At 44.1% G+C, this 22,955-nt stretch overlaps 1 protein-coding gene across 1 annotated transcript in view; it reads left to right on the top strand.

Annotated features, from left to right (window-relative positions):
• The window catches only part of LOC145360389 (collagen alpha-1(XIII) chain-like), a 97,489-nt gene extending 76,869 nt beyond the window's left edge, over positions 1-20,620 (top strand). The window contains exons 3-4 of the mRNA XM_080215583.1: positions 19,944-19,988; positions 20,580-20,620. Of these exons, the coding sequence (XP_080071709.1) occupies positions 19,944-19,988; positions 20,580-20,620 (86 nt within the window). The remainder of the gene's footprint in view (positions 1-19,943; positions 19,989-20,579) is intronic.
• The last annotated feature ends 2,335 nt before the right edge of the window (positions 20,621-22,955 follow it).

Raw genomic sequence — 22,955 nt, 5'->3', positions numbered from 1 at the left:
CACAGCAGCTAATTCCAGAACAGTAAATGGGATGAATATCAGTTGGTTGAGGAAATAACATTGGCTGGCTCATCCTTATCCATGTTGAGTAGATGGATTGCTGTCCACCCTCAGACACCAAGTTTAATGGCTGCTCACATATGTGGCAGTTCTGAAGGTTGAGTGGTGATTTAGAAACTGGAGGCAGGAGTGGGACTTTGGAAGGAATTGATAGGATAAATGGGGAGAAATCTTATCTGGTAGTGGGGGAGTTGAGCACAAGGGTGCCCAAGCTTAACATCAGGGCCAGGTTAGTCAAGTGAAAAGCTGAGAAATATTTCTTTATGCAATTGGGGTCAAAGTGTAGAACTCTCTTTTTAAAAAAAAGCAATAGATGTTAGCTCAAATAATCATTCTGTACATGGGGTCAATAGATGTTTACAAGGTCAAGGGTATTTAAGGATATGAAGCCAAAGCCGATGAAACCATGGCAGGAGGTGGCATGCCATATGCCAATGGTGGGATCTTCCAGTCCCGCTGCTGTCAGTGGAATTTTCCAGTGATTGCACCCAGCTCCACCAGAAAACCCAAGGCAGGAGTGCGCCATCAGCATGACCAGAAGATCCCGCCGGTGTGAACAGCCGAAAAATTCCATCCAGAGTCTTTCCCACTGTGAAGATTGTCAGGAAATCATGCCAACACCTTCGGCTCCAAACTCCTTAATTTGGCACTCTGGTGTTTGCATCATATTCCGTAGCAGGGCAGGACGAGGCCTGATGACACATCATCCGCTCTCCCATCTGGGGCCATGTTGAAAAGATGCCCAACATCATGGATCCACTACTAAGGAAAGCAAGTGGCTGTCCAGAAAATGAAACTGGATCTCCAGGAACATTCTGGGTCTGGCAGATGGACCTCCCCCCACCCCCCCCCCCTCCCCCCCAGGACACCTAATCTGGAAGACCCACCAATAGATGGTCCCCCCACCCACTGCTGTGGCGTTCCCTTCGCAGTCTCCAGCCTGAACTCCGGAGGCAGCCCCATGCTTTGTTCAAGTTAGACCTGACATCTGCACACCATATTCTTCCAGATGTTGTCTTTCTGGTGTGTGGTCCTGCTGGCTCAGTGGGAAATTGGGCGTTGGGGGGGGGGGGGGGGCGGGGGGCGGGGGGAGGCCTTCCTCTGCATTCCATTCGCAACATGCAAATGAGTTTCACACTGGCCTCCAGTGGGTTTCCCATTCGCCATGGGGTGGGTGGGGGGGTACCACTGGAAAATCCCACTGTCAATGCACACAGCATAAAATCCCCTCCCTATCCCCCTCCTCATTCCTGACTCCCTCCCCATCCCTGACCCTCTCCACATCCCAGTTCACCTTCCGTTCCAGCACCCTTAGCATCCCCTCCAGATAAAATCCTCTGTCCTCCCCAGACCTTGATCCCAGTACACTGTTGCCAAACATTGCTGGAATCGTGCCTGGATTGGAACGCTCTCAAAATTCAACTCCCATTTCTTTTAAATCCACATTCAATTCCTTATAGATGATGTAATTTTTTACCCAAAGCCGCTTCTTCAGAATTAAACAGACGACTGATCCATTTGCTAATTCTTGTTTGTTGTTATTTTTGAGGAGATGGGTGTTGTAATTCCAGCTGTAAACACTGCACATCCCAACTTGTTCTAACATCTGTCCCCACGCTGTTTACATTTGAGAAGCAGGCTGAATAGGTTTGGTGTTTGAAGCAGTTATCAATGAGGGTTATTTTATCTGATATCTATCGTTGATATTTATACACACTGGTATTGCTTGTGTGTTTTTTAGCCCTTCAAGTCCTCAGTAAACCCAAACATATAATTTACTTCCCACCTTTACACCTGTGCCCTTGAAGGGCTCAGACTGAATGTTTTTCTTTACGTTTGTGCTACACTTGTGTTTAATTAAACATTGCATTAACCTGTAACAGCTAATTATCTTTAATAATTAAAATTTAGGCCACAGTTTTGAGATGGTGAGGATTGCAAAAACTATAGTTAAAAAAAGCCTTTGGAAAGTAACATCTCCTCAGGATGTGGGCAATGAGATGCTGGCCAGGTTACTGTTACCGTCTGCCCATTGTTAGGGCACTGTGGAGAAGGAGTTGACAAGTCCACCCTGCAGTGTGTGTGTGCTTAGAAACAGATAGGGGAGCAGTGACAAGTTTCTTTTGCAGAGGATATGAGTGAACCAGTTGTCTTTCACAGTAAGCCAGCAGTTTTCATGGTGGTTTATTTTTCCCTAGTCCCAGACTATTAATTACCAGATTTGTCAAATTCAATTTCACAGCAGTAGCATTTGAACTCTCAACCTCGGAATAGTGAGTCCAGTCGTATAATCACTGTGCTACTGTACTGCACTTGAAGGCCGATATACTTACCAATTTGTACTTGACACTTGACTTAAAAATAAAGCCCAAAGTGTGCTGGCCTTGACAAGTGGTGTTTGTTTTGGAGCCCACTGTTGCATTCAGAGATCGTGGTCCTGTGATGATATATCTTGAATTTTATTTTTAAAAGTTTGCAACATGTGAATGTTTAGATTTAATTTTAAAGGCAGCTAACACAATGGAGAAAATACAGGTTAATATCATGGCATCAAACCAGGTCTGGGGTAAAATATATTTTCCCAGACTATACCAACCTGTCCTTTCTCACTTTAGAAGGTTAGAAACCAGCATTGTATTTGTAGCATCGTGTGTTTTTAGTTCAGATTTTCAGCAGAGTTTACTGGAAAATCTCTAGCTTTCTTTTCTAGGTAAGCAGTCCCACAGCACCAGGTTAAAGTCCAACTGGTTTATTTGGAATCACGAGCTTTCAGAGCACTGCTCTATCATCAGGTAATTGCAGCCAGCATAATTAAGGACCCCACACACCCTGGACATTCTCTCTTCCACCTTCTTCCGTTGGGAAAAAGATACAAAAGTCTGAGGTCATGTACCAACCGACTCAAGAACAGCTTCTTCCCTGCTGCTGTCAGACTTTAGAATGGCCCTACCTTGTATCAAGCTGATCTTTCTCTACACTGTAGCTATGACTGTAAAACTACATTCTGCACTCTCTCCTTTCCTTCTCAGTATGCTTTGTCTGTGTAGCATGCAAGAAACAATACTTTTGACTGTATGCTAATACATGTGACAATAATTAATCAAATCAAATCAAATGAAGGAGCAACGCTCTGAAAGCTCGTGATTCCAGATAAACCTGTTGGACTTTAACCTGGTGTTGTGAGACTTCTTACTGTGCCCACCCCAGTCCAGCGCTGGCATCTCCACATCTTTTCTAACTAACAATCATGCTGTTCCATAGTAGGATTCATAAATTCAACCTGTGTGCAAAGAAGCAACTTTAGAAATGGAGTTCTTTTGCAATCCATTCAGATTCTTTACCTGATCATTGGCTGTGATCCTGGAAGAAAGCTCCATCTTTCTGTAACATACAGTGGCACCTGTACAGTGATGGATCTGTCTGGCCATCGTGATATCATTTATACTGTTCATCTGGAATTCTGACACTCATTCAATCACTGCAGTGCAGAAGAAGGCCATTCAGCCCATTGAGTCTGCATCAACTGCAATCCCACCCAGGGCCCATCCATATAATCCCACATATTTTATCCTGCTAATCCTGCTAAGCTTCATATCCCGAGACACTAAGGAGCAATTCTACATGGCCAATGTACCAAACCCGCTTGTCTTTGGACTGTGGAAGGAAACTGGAGCACCCAGAGGAAACTCACACAGACGTGGGGAGAACATGCAAACTCCATGTGGGCAGTGATCCAAGCCGGGAATCAAACCCAGGTTCATGATATTGTGAGGCAGCAGTGCTAACCACTGTACCGCCCACTCCTGACCGGTCTAGGAGAGAATGTTAAAACTTCTGCAGTTACATTTACAATGTGTGGATGGGATTCATTCCCAAGGTTGAAATGGATTTGAGGTCGGTGTAAGCAGTATCTGGGGTGGGGTAGGTGTCAGGGGTCCTCATAGCCAATTGGCTTAACATCACTTTAGCTGGTTTTAACACAAGGCAGTGAGAGATTACCGAGAGTTCATTCTGTTCCTGTGCTGCCCCATGTTTTGCTGGATTGAACCAGGCTGGGATTTTCTAGCCCCGTCCTGGTGGGACCTGGTGCAGGAGGTTTGATGGCCCAGCCCAGCTGAAAGGTTCAGCAGAACCTTGCAATCCTGGCAACGGGCAAGACACAGAAAAGCCCACCCACTCTTTCAGCAGATACACCCAGGGATCAGTTGTGCTCCTGACTTATACAAATCCTTCTTCAGTCTCCAGGTGAAGCAGAGCATCTCTGGCAAGGCCAGTGTTGGTTACCTTGAGAAGGTGGTGATAGCTTGCACTCCATGTGTAGGAGGTACAGTGCTGTAAGGGAGGGAGTTCCAGACATGATGGAGAGTTTCATAATGGCCCATTTACATAACACAACCTCAACATAAAAACATGAATTGTGTTAATTCTGAAATGTAATTGGCAATTCTGATGAACCTTGTAATTTTATCACTAAGTGCTTGCTTGTTGCAGACAGTGGTGAATCTGATGGAAGTATTAGTCATGCAATGTGAGTCTGCAGAATGTCCGGTGTGTCACAGAGAGATGGTGTATTTTGGAGAATTTCCAGTAAGCTATTTCTCAGTTTGGGCTTGACCATCAACGTGCTTCAACCAGAAACTTACCTTCCACAAGGAAAATAATGTGGAAATCTGAATTAGAAACAGAAAATGATAGAAATACTCAACAGGTCAGGCAGCATCTGTGGAGAGGGAAATAGGAGGTGGGGTGGGGGTGAAATTTATGGGGGGGAGGGAATGGATTTCACCCCCCCCTCCCCCCCCCCCCCCTCCCAAACATGCCCAAGTAGACAAGCTGTCCTTGAACAGGCTGTTTTGCAGAAATAAGATGCTAGGGATGGCCTTAACAAACTGAGAGAGACACGGAAAGGAATTCCCAACCTCCCCACAACTCACCTGTGGCTGCTGCTGGGAGTACAAGGAACCCAGTGAAGGAAGAATGGATGCTGGGCTCACAAATGGGTGTGGGGTGATTGCGAGAGATCGAGAGACCTTGAGGAGGGAGGTGGAGTCTTTGGTTGTGGAGGCCAATGGGGGAAGCCCTGGGGGGGTTGGGGTGGGTGGCAGGGGCTGGGGGGACCATCACTGGGCACAAGGCACCTCTCAAAGATGGTGTTCCCTTTCTTCCTGCCTCTTAGCCCATGTCCTTGAAGAAACAGGTTGCCTTCCTTTGTTCCACTTTCCCTGCCTACCGTGTAATGGCAGGTGGAGGAGGAATGAGGCATTTAGCAGCCCATTAATTGGCCAATTGAAGGCCTCAATGGGCTGAAGGGTTGGTAGGTTGGCTAGCTCATTCCTTGTCCGCCTGTTGTATTATAGGGTCAGCCCTGGGGTGAGCAGGAGATGGTGGGTTGTACCTTACACGCCTGACCTGCAAAAAAAACTTGTGGAGATGGGGGAGTTTTGGGGAGGGGGGGGGTACTTTTGGGAGGGAGGGGGAGTCTGGGGGGGAGGAGGAGTCTGCAGGTTATAAAAATCCCTTTGTTAACATGTCAGTTTGTTGTTTGGCTGAAAGTGAATCAATCTGAAATATGAATTTTGTTTCTGTTTTCACAGGGGCTGCCTTACTCGCTGAGTATTTCCAGCGCTTTCTGTTTCTCCAACCTTTGCATTCTGTTTTTTGCAGTTGTTTAGTATGATCACCAGAGCTGCCCTTTAATCAGTGGCTGGTCGCCTGTGAATTGCTGCAGTCTCTCACTAACACCTGTCCTCAGAGCTACTCAGGAAATTACCTCCACTTTGGCGGCAGACTTAAGCAAAGTGTTGCAGTTGTTATTCTGTGATATTAAGTCCATGTGTATGTATGTCCCTGTGTGTCATACATGAACATGCTGTGCTGAGGGTGGGGGTGTCTGGGCAGGTTGGGGGGAGATGTTGTGATTGCAAAACTGATCTGGGCAGGGATGCAACACATTCGCTGACTCTAATTTGACATGGTGGTGCTGTGGGCAGCACGGTGGCACAGTGGTTAGCACTGCTGCCTCACAGTGCCAGGGACCCGGGTTCAATTCTGGCTTCGGGTCACCGTCTGTGGAGTTTGCACATTTTCCCCATGTCTGCGTGGGTTTCCTCCGGGTGCTCTAGTTTCCTCCCACAGTCCAAAGATGTGTAGGTTCACGGGATTAGCTGTGGGAAATGTGTGACGTTGTAGGGATAGGGTCGGGGAGAGGCCCTGGGTAAGATAACCTGTCAGAGAGTCAATGCAAACTCAATGGGCAGAATGGCCTGTTCTGCAGTGTAGGGATTCTATAATATCCAGCTTTCCAGTTGTGTTGAAGTCAGCGGCTGATAGGGTCCTTAAGTTTTACAGTCCAACCCATGTCAAATTTAAGCCACAGCGTCTTCATATTAAAGTTGATTTGATTCCATCTCATTCTTTCATTATTTATAATGAAATTGCAATGAAATGTTCACATTATTTTACTTGAGTAAAAGTGTTTTAAATATTGACATCCACACAATGGATTTGTCGACAGATGTAGATGTGAGAGACACGTCACACTGGGGCAATAGCAGATACTGTTTGATGTTAAAAACATGTTGTGACAGTGTGCAAAGTGACATGTGAAGTGACATGTGACAGTGTGCAAAGTGACATTATATCTCAGATGTGCCTTACAAGATGTGTCTCAGTTACAAAGAAGAACATTTCATTGTCTCACTGTGCTGGTTTGGTGTGTCCAATAACGCAAAGGAAGAGGTGTTCCCAGTTGCCTTATTAAAAGTTCAAAGCGAGGTAGTAAATTAAAACTGTATGGCACTGTAACTATTGCTGCAATGATCTGCTTGTAATAGTCCCCTGTGACACCACTCATTTCTTTGCACTTTTTATTGGCCCAATGAGTGGTTCTCACTTTGTTTAGTGCTAAGTGTTCATGTTCCACATACCATGTTGTCTCACACATCTCTTGTCTACTTTATCCAGCGTGCTTCTTCATGAATGACCTTGTTCTAAATTTAAAGTGTCTGGTTCAAGGTAACTAGGTTGGCTTAAATGTTCCTGTTCCCATCTGGAGCCTGAGGTATGAGCAGTCCACATTGGTGTTTGGCATTGGTCAGATTGCAAACAAAAATTGATAATTTTTTGCATGCTTTTAATCAGAGCCCAGCACAAATTTGTCCTTTTTAAACCGTTAGTTAACTTTTCACTCACATTTATAATTTCTCCAAATGACCATCACTATAAAAGTTTTCTTTCACTCTGCATGCTTCTTAAAAATATGTCTGGCTTCACATGCAGATAGGGTGTCCACAGAAACACATGAGCAGTTGGTAAAGAACATTAATGAAATATCCTAGTCTATGTTAAAATCAGGAGAAATTGTAATTTTCAGAAAGTGCAGGCTATTAACAAACTGGGATATGTGATTCAGCACTGACCCATCATTTTGGACTAGTTAGGTTGCCTAATTCCTTGTATTCTATTCCTAATTAAGGATAATGTACTGAGTTGCCAGAACGTGTCCTGAAGGTATTTTAGTTTGCAATATTTAAATATGTGCTTCCTAAAATAGCTTTCAAAGGGTTAATACGACTGCTGTGATTTTGCTTCTGCATTTCACTGAGAGTGGAAGATCAAGGATCTCCCAGCGATACCCCCGTAACCTAACAAGGCTCCCATCTAGAAAGATTGGGAACCTCATCTGGATAAATTATTATGTAATTAAAGGGCTCCCTCACTGTGGGTTTCCCCCACATTGGCAACACCCTCTCATGAGGTTCACAACAAGGTTTTAAAAATGGGAGGCAGGTGGAGATAACCCTCCCAGGGGCAGACAGGTAAGTGTAGTCTTCAGGGGTAGAGGGACATGGCTGGTTAGTACCCTGGCACTGTCCCTGGCACCATGACACAGCTCCCCACACTTCCCCAGGACTGACCCTGGCATGATAACACTTCCACTGGCACTGTGACACTGCTCCTCAAATCATAATGCTGCCCCAGGCACTGGACCTTCCAGTACTTCCCCAAAGTAGAGAAGCTCCGGAGCCTTCAACATGTCACTGATGAAGACGAACATCTCTCCAAGGCCATCCCCCACCCCCACTTCTTGCCTTCAAACAACCGCACAACCTCAAACAGACCATTGTCCGCAGCAAACTTCCCAGCCTTCAGGAGAACAGTGACCACAACACCACACAACCCTGCCACAGCAACTGCTGGATCATCGACACGGATGCCATCATCTCACATGAGAACACTATCCACCAGGCACACAGTATATACTCTTGCAAGTCGGCCAACATTGTCTACCTGATATGCTGCAGGAAAGGATGTCCCGAGGCATGTTACACTGGGGAGACCATGCAGACACTACGACAACAGATGAATGAACACCAGTCAACAATCGCCAGGCAAGATGTTCTCTTCCTGTTGGCAAACACTTCAGTGGTCACGGGCATTCGGTCTCTGATCTTCGGTTAAGCGTTCTTCAAGGTGGCCTTCATGACACACGACAGCGCAGAGTCGCTGAGCAGAGGCTGATAGCCAAATTCCGCACATGTGAGCACAGCCTTAACCAGGATCTTGGGTCACACTATCTGTAACCCCCATGACTTGCCTCGGCTTGTAAAATCTCACTTACTGTCCTGTCTGGAGACGATACATATCTCTTTAACCTGTGTTTAACCCTCTCTCCACTCACATTGTCTGTATCATGAAAACTCGCATTCCAACCATTATTTTGTAAATTGAGTTTGTGTTTTTTATGTCCTGTTTGTGGACAGAAATCCCACTCACCTGATAAAGAAGCAGTGTTTAGAAAGCTAGTGGCTTTTGCTACTAAATAAACCTGTTGGACTTTAACCTGGTGTTGTGAGACTTCTTACTGTGTTTACCCCAGTCCAACACTGGCATCTCCACATCTCTGGATCAGAATCCTGGGATTCCTGTCCTAATAGCACTATGGGTGTACCTGTCCAGGTGAACTGCAGCGATGCTCAAGGGTAATTACAATTGGGTGTCAAATGTGTTCCTTACCAGTGACAACTACATTTCATGAAAGTATTAAAAAAAACAAGGATTTTAAATTTTTAATCCGTAACAAATACTGTGCTTGGGGACGCCCCAGAACTCCTTGCGCAAGGACTGCATGAGAAATTCCTGGGAAGTTTGAATTCCGATGGGTAATTACTCTACACCAAGACCCATCCAGATCGTTGCTTTAAATCACAGACTCGAATAGTTCAGACTCTCTTCGCAAATTGTCACTCAGGAAAGAAGAGAAGGAATAAAACCACTTCTAACTCTTGGGTAACTGTGAGCGCAATTGTGGTCAAACCTCCCCCCCACCACTCCACCCGGTGGCAGGGGCAGCCTGTCATTGGCTGGTGGTGGGATCTTCCAGTCCCACCACGTGTTGACAGGTTTTCCTGTTGTTTGCCCCCTCTATTACTGAAATACCCTGGGCAGGGAGGGCTGCCATTGGCCACAAGATCCCGGCTGGAAAATTTCAGACCCACCCCTCGCCCCGTTCCTACTTTTAGGAATACTGAGTGCCTTCTCCTCCCGAAGGGAACAAATTCAGCCATTCCTTTAAAACCATCATTCCCCCTCTCAGTGCCAGGGCCCAGTTTAGGTATCAGTCGACCTCAAGGCAGCTACATTTTCTGTAAGTCTATCCCATGTGGCTACAATCCTATCGGGAATTCTTAACCAATGCTTAAGGCTTTTGAAGTTCTTTATTCAACCTTGTCTCAAATTAAATCACTTGCTTGTTTTGGTGTCACCTACACCTTTCTGAATGCTGTTGAATTTTCCCTATTTCTATTTGAGTCACGGCAGATGCAATCAATGGAAGGACAATCTGTAATTTATAAGGTGAAAGAAAAGCCTAAATTAAAAGCAGCTGATTCGTAATCATTACTCAAGAGGAAGTCTGATAATGGAGATCAGAACAGTGTAATGTTAGCTTTTCAAACTTTACCCATTTACTCATTCTCTATCTGACCCATTCCCACCCAATAAGGTCTTCAGGTTTAAAGTTGTGGTTTTAAAGTATCCCATTTTCATGTTGTGTTATATTAAGTACAGTTTTGGTTTTTCATAATTAAAGGTGTCGTGAAGAGTTGCGTTACCCATGTTCCAAGCTGCAGAACACATTGAACCCTCGAGGGATTACTAAGCTCTTGTGTACATAATATGGCAGGGATCAAAATTCATTTTGACTTTTGGAGGTTTTTTTAATTGAAACTGCACAGTAACAATTTGTGTGAAGTATGGTTTGGCAACGAAACGGTTCTGGCATTTCATTACTTCTACTAAAGTACCCACACAAAGCACTTAGAATCAGAGAATACCTACAGTGCAGAAGGAGGCCATTCGACCCATCGAGTCTGCACTGACCACAATCAGGTCCTATCCCCATAACCACACTCTCTTACCCTGCTAGTGTCCCTGACACTAAGGGTCAATATTAGTATGGCCAATCAACCTAACTCGCACATCTTTGGATTGTGGGAGGAAACTGGAGCACCCAGTAGAAACCCGTGCAGACACGGGGAGAATGTGTAGAGCTTGCACAGACAGTGATCAAAGCCAGGAATCGAACCCGGGACCCTGGCACTGTGAGGCAGCAGTGCTAACCACTGTGTATGTTTATTGCAAATGCTTTCATGTGTTGGCACAGTGGTTAGCACTGCTGCCTCACAGCATCAGGGACCCAAGTTCAATTCCCAGCTTGGGTCATTGTCTGTCTGGAGTTTGCATGTTCTTCCCATGTCTGTGTGGGTGTCCTCTGAGTGCTCTGGTTTCCTCCCACAGCCCAAAGATGTTTTATTTATTAGTCACATACATTAACATTGCAAGTTACTGTGAAATTTCCTGAGTCGCCCCAGTCTGGTGCCTGTTTGGGTCAATACACCTTAACCAGCACGTCTTTCAGATTGTGGGAGGAAACTGGAACACCCGGAGGAAGCAAGGAGAGCATGCAAACTCCACACAGACATGGCCCAAGACAGGAATTGAACCTGGGTCCCTATGTGGGTGAGGTGGATTGGCCATGCTAAATTGCCCCTTAGTGTCAGAAGGACTAGCTAGGGGTAAATGCATGGGGTTATGGGGATAGGGCCTGGGGGGGGGCGGATTGTGGTTGATGCAGACTCAATGGGCTGAATGGCCTCCTCCTGCAGTGTAGGGATTCTATTAGAATAAGAGCATATGATTAAGCAATAGTGTATTTTTGGGATCCCTGCTGGCCCAGTTAGATAACCTGAGTAAACTAATGGATGGATTGTGCTGGGGATAATATGATGAAGTAACTGTTTGTTAGACAGATAGAGGCTGGAATTCTGTAATTCCCTATTCCCCGCCGCTGCTGTCAGCAAGATTGGAGAATTTCCCACTCAGCCAAAACTCCATTCAATGCAGCAGGACTGGAGAATCCTGACCAGAGTTCAGAATGCATGGGGTGGAATATGGAGTGTCAGGTTCTGAGTGAAAACCTCCCCAGGAGAGGAGCATTGGACTTTCTCACAGTTCTTTTGAGACTTTGTCAAAAAATAGGAGAGGGTGGGGTGTGCTTTGTGCCCTCATTGTCAAATTAAAGTTAAAGACCACCTCCCCTAACAAGACCGCACCCCCCCATGACATCGAAACCTCTAGCAGATTGTGGGGCTTGACCACAGAGGAGCGACCTTCCTCTAACACTCAATGAATGGGTCACCCCTCTAACCACCACCCCCCCCACCCCCTCATGTAGACATTGGGGCATCTAAGTCCCCATTCCCATTCTGAGACCTCCCTGCTACAAATCTGGTTATGACCCTCTCGGGAGAGTTTCTAACCTAACAGGATCTGCGCCCATAGTGAACAAACCCGGAAAATTGTCCTCATGTTATAGGAGGCAATAAACAGTCATGCAGTTTCTAAGGTCAGAGATGGGAGTGCAAGTGCTAGCTGGTATATTTAACATCTGATCTGGGATACTTTGACCACTGTGCTTGGATGGATTGTAACATATGTATTGATAAGGATTTACTTACCACAATCTCTGGCCTGTCCGCCAGTACTGTAAGTTTCAAATCTTGACAACCTCTCCATTTAGAAGAGTTTTAGCAATGCTAAGCCTCAGCAGGTAGCAGTGTTCTCAAGGTGGGTGTCCCCTTCCCCTCCCCTCCACAGGCCAAGTCTCTGAATGCATTGTTTTCCTTTCGTCGTTTTAATGTCACTGAACCATTCTCTGACATCCTGTTGGGGCTCTCTCATTATGAGCGATCTCGGGTGACCTCACAGAAACTTTCATTGTGCGCTTTTCTCTGGGGCTTGGGGATTGTGGTGGCCCTGGAAATGGAGGGCCACCTTTCCAGACCCCCTCTGCGATCAGACTGACTTTCGCTGCAGGAAATGCCCCCTTTCAGTTGACGTGCAGTAAATTATGGGCATTCTCGGTTCACTGCTGGACCAGCACGATTGTACCAATCATTAAAAGGTATACATTTGATTCACTATTTTAACTACTGCAAATAGAACATACGTGCCTTAAAAAGTGCAGACATGCCCCCTTCCTTCATCCCAGCAGCAGATTTATTGACCTTAGTCAAATCTTTATCCAATTATAGAGTTAATTTTGGAATTATATCTATTTTCTGTAGGTGATTCAGAAAATTTATGTTTTGATTCCTGAATTCATCCAAACTCTTAACTAGATTTGCTATTTGTAAATAGATCACTGTTAAAATCACCCAATTTCATGCTTTTGGAAGTATTTTGTTGATAGGAGTGCCATGGTGGCACAGAAGTTAGCACTGCTGCCTCACAGTGCCAGGGACCCGGGTTCAATTCCAGCCTCAGGTCACTCTGTGTGGAGTTTGCACGTTCTCCCCATGTCTGCGTGGGTTTCCTCCAGTTTTCTCCCACAGTCCAAAGGTGTGCGGGTTAGGTTGATTGGCCATGCTAAATTGTCCCTTAGTAGCAGGGTAAATATTTGGGAGGGTTGCACCAGTACAGCCTTGTCGGTGCAGACTAGATGGGCTGAATGGCCTCCTTCTGCACTGTAGGGATTCTGTGAAGAATAAGTGTCTTGAGATTTAAAAAATTCGGTTCTGTTGATCAGCCCAAATTGGAACCAAGATCCCAAGGAATTGCTCTGAAATTCTCTGAAAGAATCATCCACCAAATCCCTGTCCTCATCCCCTTTAAATGTGTTTTATCCCTTTGTGATTCACAGGAATATTCTCTTATTTGTAGAGTTGTTGAAATGTTGCACTGTGGGCAGAGCCAGCAATGCTGTATCTACATTCTGCGCTCACTGTAGTACAATACTGAAGGTGTGCTGCTCAGTTGCAGGAACACATCCAGTCTGTACTCTGGAGGATGTTAAAGATACTTTCTGATATTTCCACTCAGTGGCTCTGATTTTACTGGCACGCCTGCTCCGGACTCTCAGAATGGCATTCTCTGTTGGCCTTGGGCACGATCTTGCGAGCCACGGGCAGGCACGCCAGTTAAATTCCAGCCAATGAATTGAACGCCTTTGATCTATAACTGGCCACTTCAAAGTATTAGAAATGCTCTTTGCTATAAGACCATAACATCATAAGACCATAAGACAGAGGAGCAAAATTAGGCCACTCAGCCCATCGAGTCTGCTCCGCCATTCAATCATGGCTGATACTTTTCTCACCCCCATTCTCCTGCCTTATCCCCATAAGCCCTGACCCCCTTATTAATCAAGAACCTCTCTCTTAAAGACACTCAATGACCTGGCCTCCACAGTCTTCTGCGGCAAAGAATTCCACAGATTCACCACTCTGTGGCTCAAGAAATTCCTCCTCATCTCTGTTTTAAAGGATCGTCCCTTTAGCCTGAGGTTGTGCCCTCTGGTTCTAGTTTTTCCTACTAGTGGAAACATCCTCTCCACGTCCACTCTATCCAGGCCTCGCAGTATCCTGTAAGTTTCAATAAGATCCCCCCTCATTCTTCTAAACAAACGAACATTTATGTAGAGGTGACCTTGCATATATATACATGCTATAGTCTATGTGCCACTCTGTTAGTGTTTGTGCTTTGTAATAATTATGTTCAAGTCAATGTTCTTTTGCTCTCGCTCACTGAGGGTCATCCATTCCATTATTGCTAAAATAACATCAGCAGTGGAACCGGCAGCTTTTTATTAATAGGCACCGGGTACCATCACTGTGACACATTTTCCATTAATAGAGCCTGAAATTGAAATCTACTCAAACACACTGACAGACCCTTGTTTAATGTTGTTTATGCTGAAAGTGAGCTTTCTCCAGCCCTACTTTACATCCTACTATCAGTATAGATATTCATTTCTCTCTGTCCTGTGTTTGTATAGTTTCCCCTTTATCAGTGTTGTTTGTCTCGGTTACTGCACCTGTTGGTGAGGTACACATTCTCTCCACTCTCTGCTCCCATTGTTCTGATCTCCTCCTCCAAGTGGAAACACCTTCCTTACATTTACCCTTTCCAATCTCTTCCTAACTTTAATGACCAGTATTCACTGACTCCTCATACTTCTCTTTTCTAGTGAAAGGAGCTTTACCGTCATAGCACACACAGTCATAAAGCATAGAAACAGGCCCTTCAGCCCATCATGTCTATGCTGACCATCAAATACTAATCTTTAATAAGCCCATTTCCCAGCATTGGACCAGAGCCCACTATGCCGTGGCCATTTAAATGCATGTCCGATGCTTGTTAAATGTTGTGAGAGTACCTGTCTCCACCACCTGCTGGGTAAAAAAAAATTCTCAGATCCCCCTCTAAACCACTGCTCAGCTTAAACCTCTGCCCTCTGGTCTTAGACACCTCTGCCATGGGGAAAATATTCTTACAATCTACCCAATCTACACCTCTCATAACTTTGTATGCCTCCTGTCAGATCCGTCCCTCAGCCTCCTCTGCTCCAGGGAAAACAAACGCAGCCTATCTACCCTCTCCTCATTGCTGAAGCCTTCCATCCCAGGCAACATCCTGGTGAACCTCCCCTGCGGCCTCTCCAGTTTAATCTTCCCTGATAGCTGTAGCCTCTCAGTCCTTATAAATTTCTTTGCATTTTCTCCATCTGTTGTTATGGGTTTTTGAAGGATTCCTTGGTTTCTTACTTAGGAGCGATCATACTAGAGGCGATCTTTATTTAAAATACCTTTATTTATATCCTTCACTATTTCGAAAGGCTACAGAATATCAGGACATAATTCCAGTTCCTCTGTGAGAAGCTTTGCTGGTATCTTAGAGTGAATTCATTGTGAGAGAGCTCCTTACACACATGCTCAGTAGTAATTATTTAAGTTAACCCTTTGCTTCACATTCTGGTTTCTCAGTATCATTTTCATGGGAGATAGTTTGCTGAGTGAGTGTTCTTTGGCTTGTTGCTGTTACTGTCCTGGTTTTATGGTTCAATATCTTTTGGGGTGGTGATGGCCCAGTGCTATTATCACTAGACTATTAATCCAGAAACTCAGCTAATGTCCTGGGGATCCGGGTTCGATTCCCGCCATGGCAGATGGTGGAATTTGAGTTCAATAAAAAAAAATCTGGAATTAATAATCTACTGATGACCATGAAACCATTGTCAGAAAAATCCATCTGGTTCACTAATGTCCTTTAGGGAAGGAAATCTGCCGTCTTTACCCGGTCTGACCTACATATGATTCCAGAGCCACAGCAATGTGGTTGACTCTCAACTGCCTTCGAGAAACCAGGGATGGGCAATAAATGCTGGCCTGCCAGTGACGCCCCAGTCCCACAAATGGAAAAAAAATAGTCTTGCTCGTCACAAAACTGTAAAATTCCACCCAAGGTCAACAGACCTTCCTATTGTCCACCTCTCGCCTGCTCCAATTCCCGTGGCAGGTGGGACGGTAAAATTTCAGCATAAATGCTTCTGTTACATGTTCAACTGTTTGAGGAGATGATATCCAGCAGCCATACAATCTACCCCTGCCTTTTTGAGACTGGTTCCAATTCTTTCTCACCACCTGACAAAGTATCCTGTATAACCACAGCCACTTTGGATATTTGCACCATTTGATACTGTAGTTGTTATCTTCGAGTGGCTTTATTTCCCACAAGGTGAGGTAAAGGGTTAAGATCCTCAGTTCCTGTTTGTTCAGGTGCTCACCTGGAATTACTGTTGCCATCAGTAAATGAAATTGCTGTTTTTGGCAAGGTTGGAGTGACTGCACTTGAAGCTGTGGAGGTGCTTCAAGTACCGTAATCTTTGCCAATTTGAAAATAGCCTCATACATTACTGAACAAATTTTATATCTTAACCCTTCGCTGCCTCAGAATCATCAGGTCTACTTTTCTGATACAGTAAATCCTTTTCAGTTCTAACCAGTATCATTTTCAGTGAGGGATGTAAAAGCTATCTGAGATAGTGTAGGATGTTCTCGATGTATGCACCAGGCATTGAAAAGCTGGGAATTTCATTTTATAAAGAATGCGCTTCCAATTTTGCCACACGTAGTATAGAGAGGAAATCCTCTCTATTGTAAAAACAGAATGAAGTTACACATCTGCTATTTGTTTCAACAGAATCTTTCATGCAATGTTGTACCCTGGGTATTGAGGAATTTTCCGTGACCCTGCCGATGATTACAAAGACAGCTCCTGCTTCTTATCACAGTTGTTATAACCCACTGAAGTGTTTGACCACCTTGACTTATAGAACTAGTCTACGAGATATTCCTGAAAAAGCCAGCAGAGATGTTGGGAGGTGATGATTTGTTTTGAGCGGCATTGTCTGAAACGTGGCCCAGGACTAACTTTGGCCCATTTTATCTGGCCATTGTAGCTGCCAATCCTTCCATTGGTGGTACCTTCACTTCTGAGCCACAGGGTTCTGGGTTCAAGTCAGACTCCAGAGTTTCAGCAAGTATCTGTTACTCCAGTGTTGGAGACATACTACGTTGTCTTTTGGATGAGATGGTGTGTGGAATGTTGTTCTCCTGCCACCAGTGGGAATTGTGGCGGGCAGGGGCACTTAATTTGGCATTTTAATTGAGTGAATGTGTGTCCAGGTGCCCTGTAGATATGGCGTCAGGTCCTTTGACCCCCATAAAGTAACAGTAAGTGGGCAATGTCCTGTTCGCTGCCACCACGCGATTCACTGAGTTTCTCACAGAAGCAGAGTGAATGAGATAAAAAGCAGAAGGTCACACTGACTTCCCTGTCTGTCTCTGGACTTAGTCTCCAGGATGGGAAACTCTGCCTGTTAAACCGAGGCCCCAGCTGCTTGCCCAGGTGGATGTAAAAGACCTGATGGCAATGTGTTGAAGAAGAGGAGAATTATCTCTGATGTCTTGGCAAATATTCATCAACATCACAAAAGCGGATTACTTGGGTTATTTTCACATTGCTGGCTGTGGGAGCTTGCTGTGCACACACCAGCTGCTCCGTTTCCTACATTACAACAGTGACTGTACTTTAGAAAGTACTTCAGTGGCTGTAAGGTGCCTTGCGATGGCTGCTGGTCAGGAAAAGGACGATATAAGTACAAATCTTTCTCTCCTTTTCTCCATTTTTGGGGTGCCTGGGCACTTGCTGATTTAGACTTCAGTCCCTTCAAGGCCCCGGGTCTGGAGGAGTAGAACAAGTCGTCCCTGTTTGTAGATTTAGACTAATTGGTGAGCAGTTGTTTTTTCATCAGTCAGGTTTCAATCTTTTCCTGGTTTTCCAGATCCAAGATGTTTAAAGAGTTAAGCTTGAAATGACCTAGTTAGAGGGGAAGGAAGGAAGACATGAATATTTATTACATAGGTTAGGGACTGGAATGCGCATGGGCCTCAGATATTTTGTCTGAGTGTTTGATATTGTCTATGGAGGGGTTTTGATGTTTTTATAGGTAGTGGGCTGCGATAGTTTTTGCATATGGAGTTTCAGACATTTGTATTGTGGAGTACAGTGTTTGTATGGTTCAAGTACAAGATTTGTTTTTAGGGCAGGAGGAGGCTGTATTTTTGTATAAGGTGGGTGTTTAGAATTTGTGCATTTTCCTGTATCACGTTTCTGTGTAAACATCTACAGCCCACTTTCTATTTGAGACGCGTTTATGGGGCGGACAGCTCACATCATGTTGGGACAGTCATGCTTTGAAGAGACAGTGGCGGTAAAATTGAACATTGTTGGGAAGGAAGGTTAGGCAGATCCACTCTCTCTCATTGTGCCTCTCTACCAATGCTGAATTTCCCCCTTGGCCTTAGTGAAAGTTTTTGGCGATTGTTTTCTTTGTAGAGGGAGTAGACTGATGCATTCTTTACAGGACACTGATATCACAGGATAGATTTCCATCTTTATGGCCCTTACTAAGCGTTGACTGACTGGAGTACAGGGAGGAAAACTTGATGGGAGAAGGATCGCATAACATGAGGGGAGAAGAATGAAGAATGTCCTTGTCTTTCCTGAAATCAAAGCACACCAATCACTGGCCTTTTTCCTTCCTATTTATCGAATGGAGAATTAATCCACTTTACTGGAAAAATATTCTTTAGAGTATAGGATTAGACCTAAACCATTAGCTGAAATGGCAGGAGTATCTTTAAAAGTTATTGTTCCACTATTTCACTGTTCCAAATATTTAAATCTTATCCAGGAGGAGAGTTTGCCATTCAGTTTTCATCCACAATACTAATCTAGAGAAAACTGTTCAGCTCCAGTTATTTATCCTTAATAATGAAATCTTATTAATTCCTGTTGCGGACAATTGCGATATATTCAGTTTGACACTCGCCGCATAGTGATGATGGAATTTCTGGAAACACCTTGTAAAAATATTTGTATCCAACACTTGAGCCTGTGAAAACAGTTCTACTGCACTTTAGAAAGGGACAGATCAGTGTATCAATTGTTACATTCCAGCGGTGAGTCCAGACTGATTGAACTATTACATGCCCTGAAAACCATGAATGAACTGTTCATTATGTAGCCAAGTCATGGTTCATTGAACATGCAATTCATATTTGGGTCACGTCAGGATGTGACCACATTAAAATTGCTAACGTTTAGCTGAAATGCAAAAGAATGTTTTATTGCCGTAGATACCTAACACTGAACGATGATTTATTTCATAGGATTAATAGAAGTGTTTAAAATAAATCGCACTTCTGCTCTTCCAGAATCAACATTTGCTATCCACCTCCAGTTTAGTATTTCTGACCATGTTCTCTGAACGATAACAGTTAAGCAATCTGGGCAATGGTCATTTTTGTTCCTGAAAAGTTGAGAATCCCAGAGAGTCCCATCGCAAGTTTCTGGAACAACAATGCATGTGATTCATTTATGAGAGTGTTTGTGTGTTTAGGAAAACACTTCCATCTTTGTTCCAAGTCCTAAAAGTTGAAATCATTTGCACCCAATTTAAAAGGCTGGAAGGTATTCTAATACTTCCTGTTTGATGTGCCTGTTTTGTATGCACCCTTGGAGAATGTGCACTTTAAAGATCCAAGGTAGCTTGGAAATGTGGATTACTCGCTTCAATTTCAAAATCTTAATTATTTTTGAAGCTTATAATTTTAAATACTATTTATCTCAGAATAGATCCATACCCCCAAGGAAACATAGGCACACCAAATGGAAAGGTGAAAGATGTTTGTTGACATTAAAAGTTCTTGGGCTTGTGGTTTTAGGAGAAGCACGTGGATCTGCATTTAAACCTGAGTTAGATCAACCTTAAAGTGTAGTGTTCCTTACCAAGTGACAAGAAGATCTTTTAATGCAGCTGATTCTTAACTAAACTTCGATTGTTTAAATTTTTTATTTCAATTTGTGTTTTAAACATCAGATTAATAATTAGGGTGCAGTACATGCGTGCTCAGATAAACTTATTCACATTCCCAATTTGCTGACAGTTGCACTAACTCTGCTTACTACTTTCACATTAGGACCACCAGGAGAAAAAGGGAGACATGGTCGCAGAGGTATTCCAGGTAGGTGACACAGAAAATCTGAGGTATATCCTTAAAATGGTGAGCATGCTGGTCTCACTTCCTCTGTTATAGAAAGAGAACCAAGAAAGAAGTGAATTGTGGCGAAGCTTTCCTCATTTATTTGGTGCCAGGTTTTTTTTGTCCGTGCAGGGAAAATGTTTATTTGAGATATGATATTTACACGGCCTACTTATTAGAGAATGGTGATTATGAAGCAACAGAGTTGTATCTATTTTCTGTAATAGATAATTGCATTAAAGAACTATTGGGAGTAGTAATAAATATTGTTGTGTGGTTATTTGAAGTCCCAGTCAAAGAATTGTAGAGTCCCTACAGTACAGAACAAGGCCATTCAGCCAATCGAGTCCGTACTGACCACAATCCCACTCAGACCCTGTTCTTGTAACTCTTATTCACCCTGTTAATCCCCCTGACACTGGAGTCAATTTAGCATCCACCTAACCCACACATCTTTGGACTTCCAGCCTTCCATTATAAATTGTCAAAAATTTGCTTCTTGAACATAAAATAGGATTTCCAGAGGTGCTAATTGTGCTTTTTAGTGTCAATTCAGTTCATCTGCTGCTTCAGGTCGGATGTTGGGGAAATCAGCACTGGAGTTGCTGACATGAATCTGTTAGCAATTACATTCTATTAAGTTACTGAAGTGTGATTTATTTCCTTCGCAAGGTGTGAAGTAGTTGCTGAAATTGCACAAATGGTGCATAATTTGGATGTCCGTTTCCAGGGATAAATGATTAGAACTACCCCCCCTCCCCCCAGCCCTTCACATAGTCCAAGGACAGCTAACTCCCACTGTGAGTCTGTGTGAATACTGGACACCACACTCTATTCACACAGTCTGGAGGGGATTTCCTGTTAAATTTATTAAACCAACTGTTTTTTGATTTGTTTCCCCCGTTTATACAGCAGTTTTCCCGACTTCCCACTGCATGTTTGAGGAATCAGTAGCAACTTGCTTGCTTTTTTTCACCCTGTGATCTTTGTGGGTCTCAGTCTGCACCCACTGTCATTTCAGAACAAAATCACTTTCATTTGGCTCACTTACTTAGTAATGTTTTAGCAGCGAGAGAGACTGTCTGTCTTAAGTCACGGTATGTTACTGCTTGTTAGAAAACCACATGGTCTGGATTGTTTGCCCTATATTTGAAGGATTTAGATCTAAGAGACTGAAATAAGAATTGATGTTGGTGACTTGGATTGTTATTGATGTCCAGGTTTCTGCTGCAAATAACAGTACAAAAATGCGAGTACTTTACAGCATGCTGTCACTAGATGTGATTAATTATGGATCTCACGATGGCATAATGGGTTAGCACTGCTGCCTCACAATGCCAGGGACTTGGGTTCGATTCTGGCCTTGAGTCACTGTCTGTGTGGAGTCTGCACATTCTCCCCGTGTCTGCTTGGGCTTCCTCCGGTGCTCCGGTTTCCTCCCATACTCCAAAAATGTGCAGGTTAGGTTGATTGGCCGTGCTAAATTGCCCTCATGTATACATATATTTTGGAGATTAGTGGGGTAAATATGTAAGGTTACAGGGTAGGCCTGGGTATGAGTTGGTTCAGACTCAATGGGTCAAACGATGTCTTTGTGCACCGTACGGATTCTATGGACGGAATGTTCCTGTCCTGCTCACCATTGAAATCGTAACGGGTGGGGACAGACCATGCAGAGGTCTGTTAACCTCAGGCAGGAATTGCTGGCCTTGGGGTGAGTGCAGCAGGAAAATCCCGCCCTATGATTCTATTCTGTGACTCCAGAGTGGCCATTGGGAAATTTCAATGTGAAAAGCTTGGAAGGTCAACTTTGTGAACCTTTGCATATTTATCCAGGTGTGGTTATCTCAGGATACAGGTTGATATTAGTTTAAGCAGGTGTCAGCCCAGTGCTGGATACATGGGACTCTGCAGCTAATGAACTATCTCATCCCCATTAGAGGGACCAATAAGACCAATGTGCCAACCACCTTGGAGAGAGGGAGAGTCGTGTAGTTGGCTTGAAGTCCCTACAGTATGTTGGATGTTGGACTGACTGAATATTATAGGGAAAATGCAGGCTGGATCTCAAACCGACAGAGTAAGATTATTGGCTTTGGTAACAGGAACAGAGATGCAGAATATTTTTGAAACAGTGAGAGATTGGGAAGTGTTTAATGTCCACTGGGAGCTGGATGGTCTTGTTCATGAACCACTGAAAGCTAACATGAAGGTGTAGCAAACAATTAGGAAGGCAAATTGTATGTGGCCTTTATCGCAAGAGGATTTGAGAAAAGGAGTAAAGATATCTTAGTTCAATTGTATCGAATCTTAGTTATATCGCACCTGGAGTATTGTGGACAGTTTTGGTCCCATAAACTTGTCATAAAGGTGATGCAGCAAACATCCACCAGGCTAATTTCTGAATGGCAGTACTGTCCTATGACAGTACACTCTGGAGTTTAGAAGAATGAGGGTTTATTTCATTGAAACTTACAAAATTCTCAAGGGGTTAGACAGAATAGATGGAGAAAGGATGTCACTCCTGATTGAGCAGTCTGGAACCAGGAACACATTCTCAGAACAAAGGGGGAGGCAAATTAGGACTGGGCTGTGGAGGAATTTATCCAGTCAGAGGTGGTGAAACTTTGGGTTCCTCAACCCCAAAGGGCAGTGGAAACTCAATCATTGATTACATTCAGGACAGAGATTGATAGGTTTCAGTGACACTAAACAACATAAAGTTAGTGCAGGAGAATGAAGATGAGATGAATGATCAGCTGTGATCTAGTTGAGTGGTGGCACGGGCTCGAGGGGCTAAATGCCCCTCTCCTGTTCCTGTGATTCTGTGCTCAAAATGAAGAGGTGTGCGCTGCTTCCTAAAATGCTGTGCTGTGGAGATGCCTGTGTTGGACTGGGGTAGACGCAGTAAGAAGGCTCGTTCAGGAGCAGAGCTCCGAAAGCTCATGA

Source organism: Carcharhinus amblyrhynchos, chromosome 31 (assembly GCF_965287045.1).
Source record: "Carcharhinus amblyrhynchos chromosome 31, sCarAmb.v2.hapA, whole genome shotgun sequence".
In the NCBI taxonomy this organism is placed as follows: Eukaryota; Metazoa; Chordata; class Chondrichthyes; order Carcharhiniformes; family Carcharhinidae; genus Carcharhinus; species Carcharhinus amblyrhynchos.
This window is presented reverse-complemented; position numbering and strand designations above follow the sequence as displayed.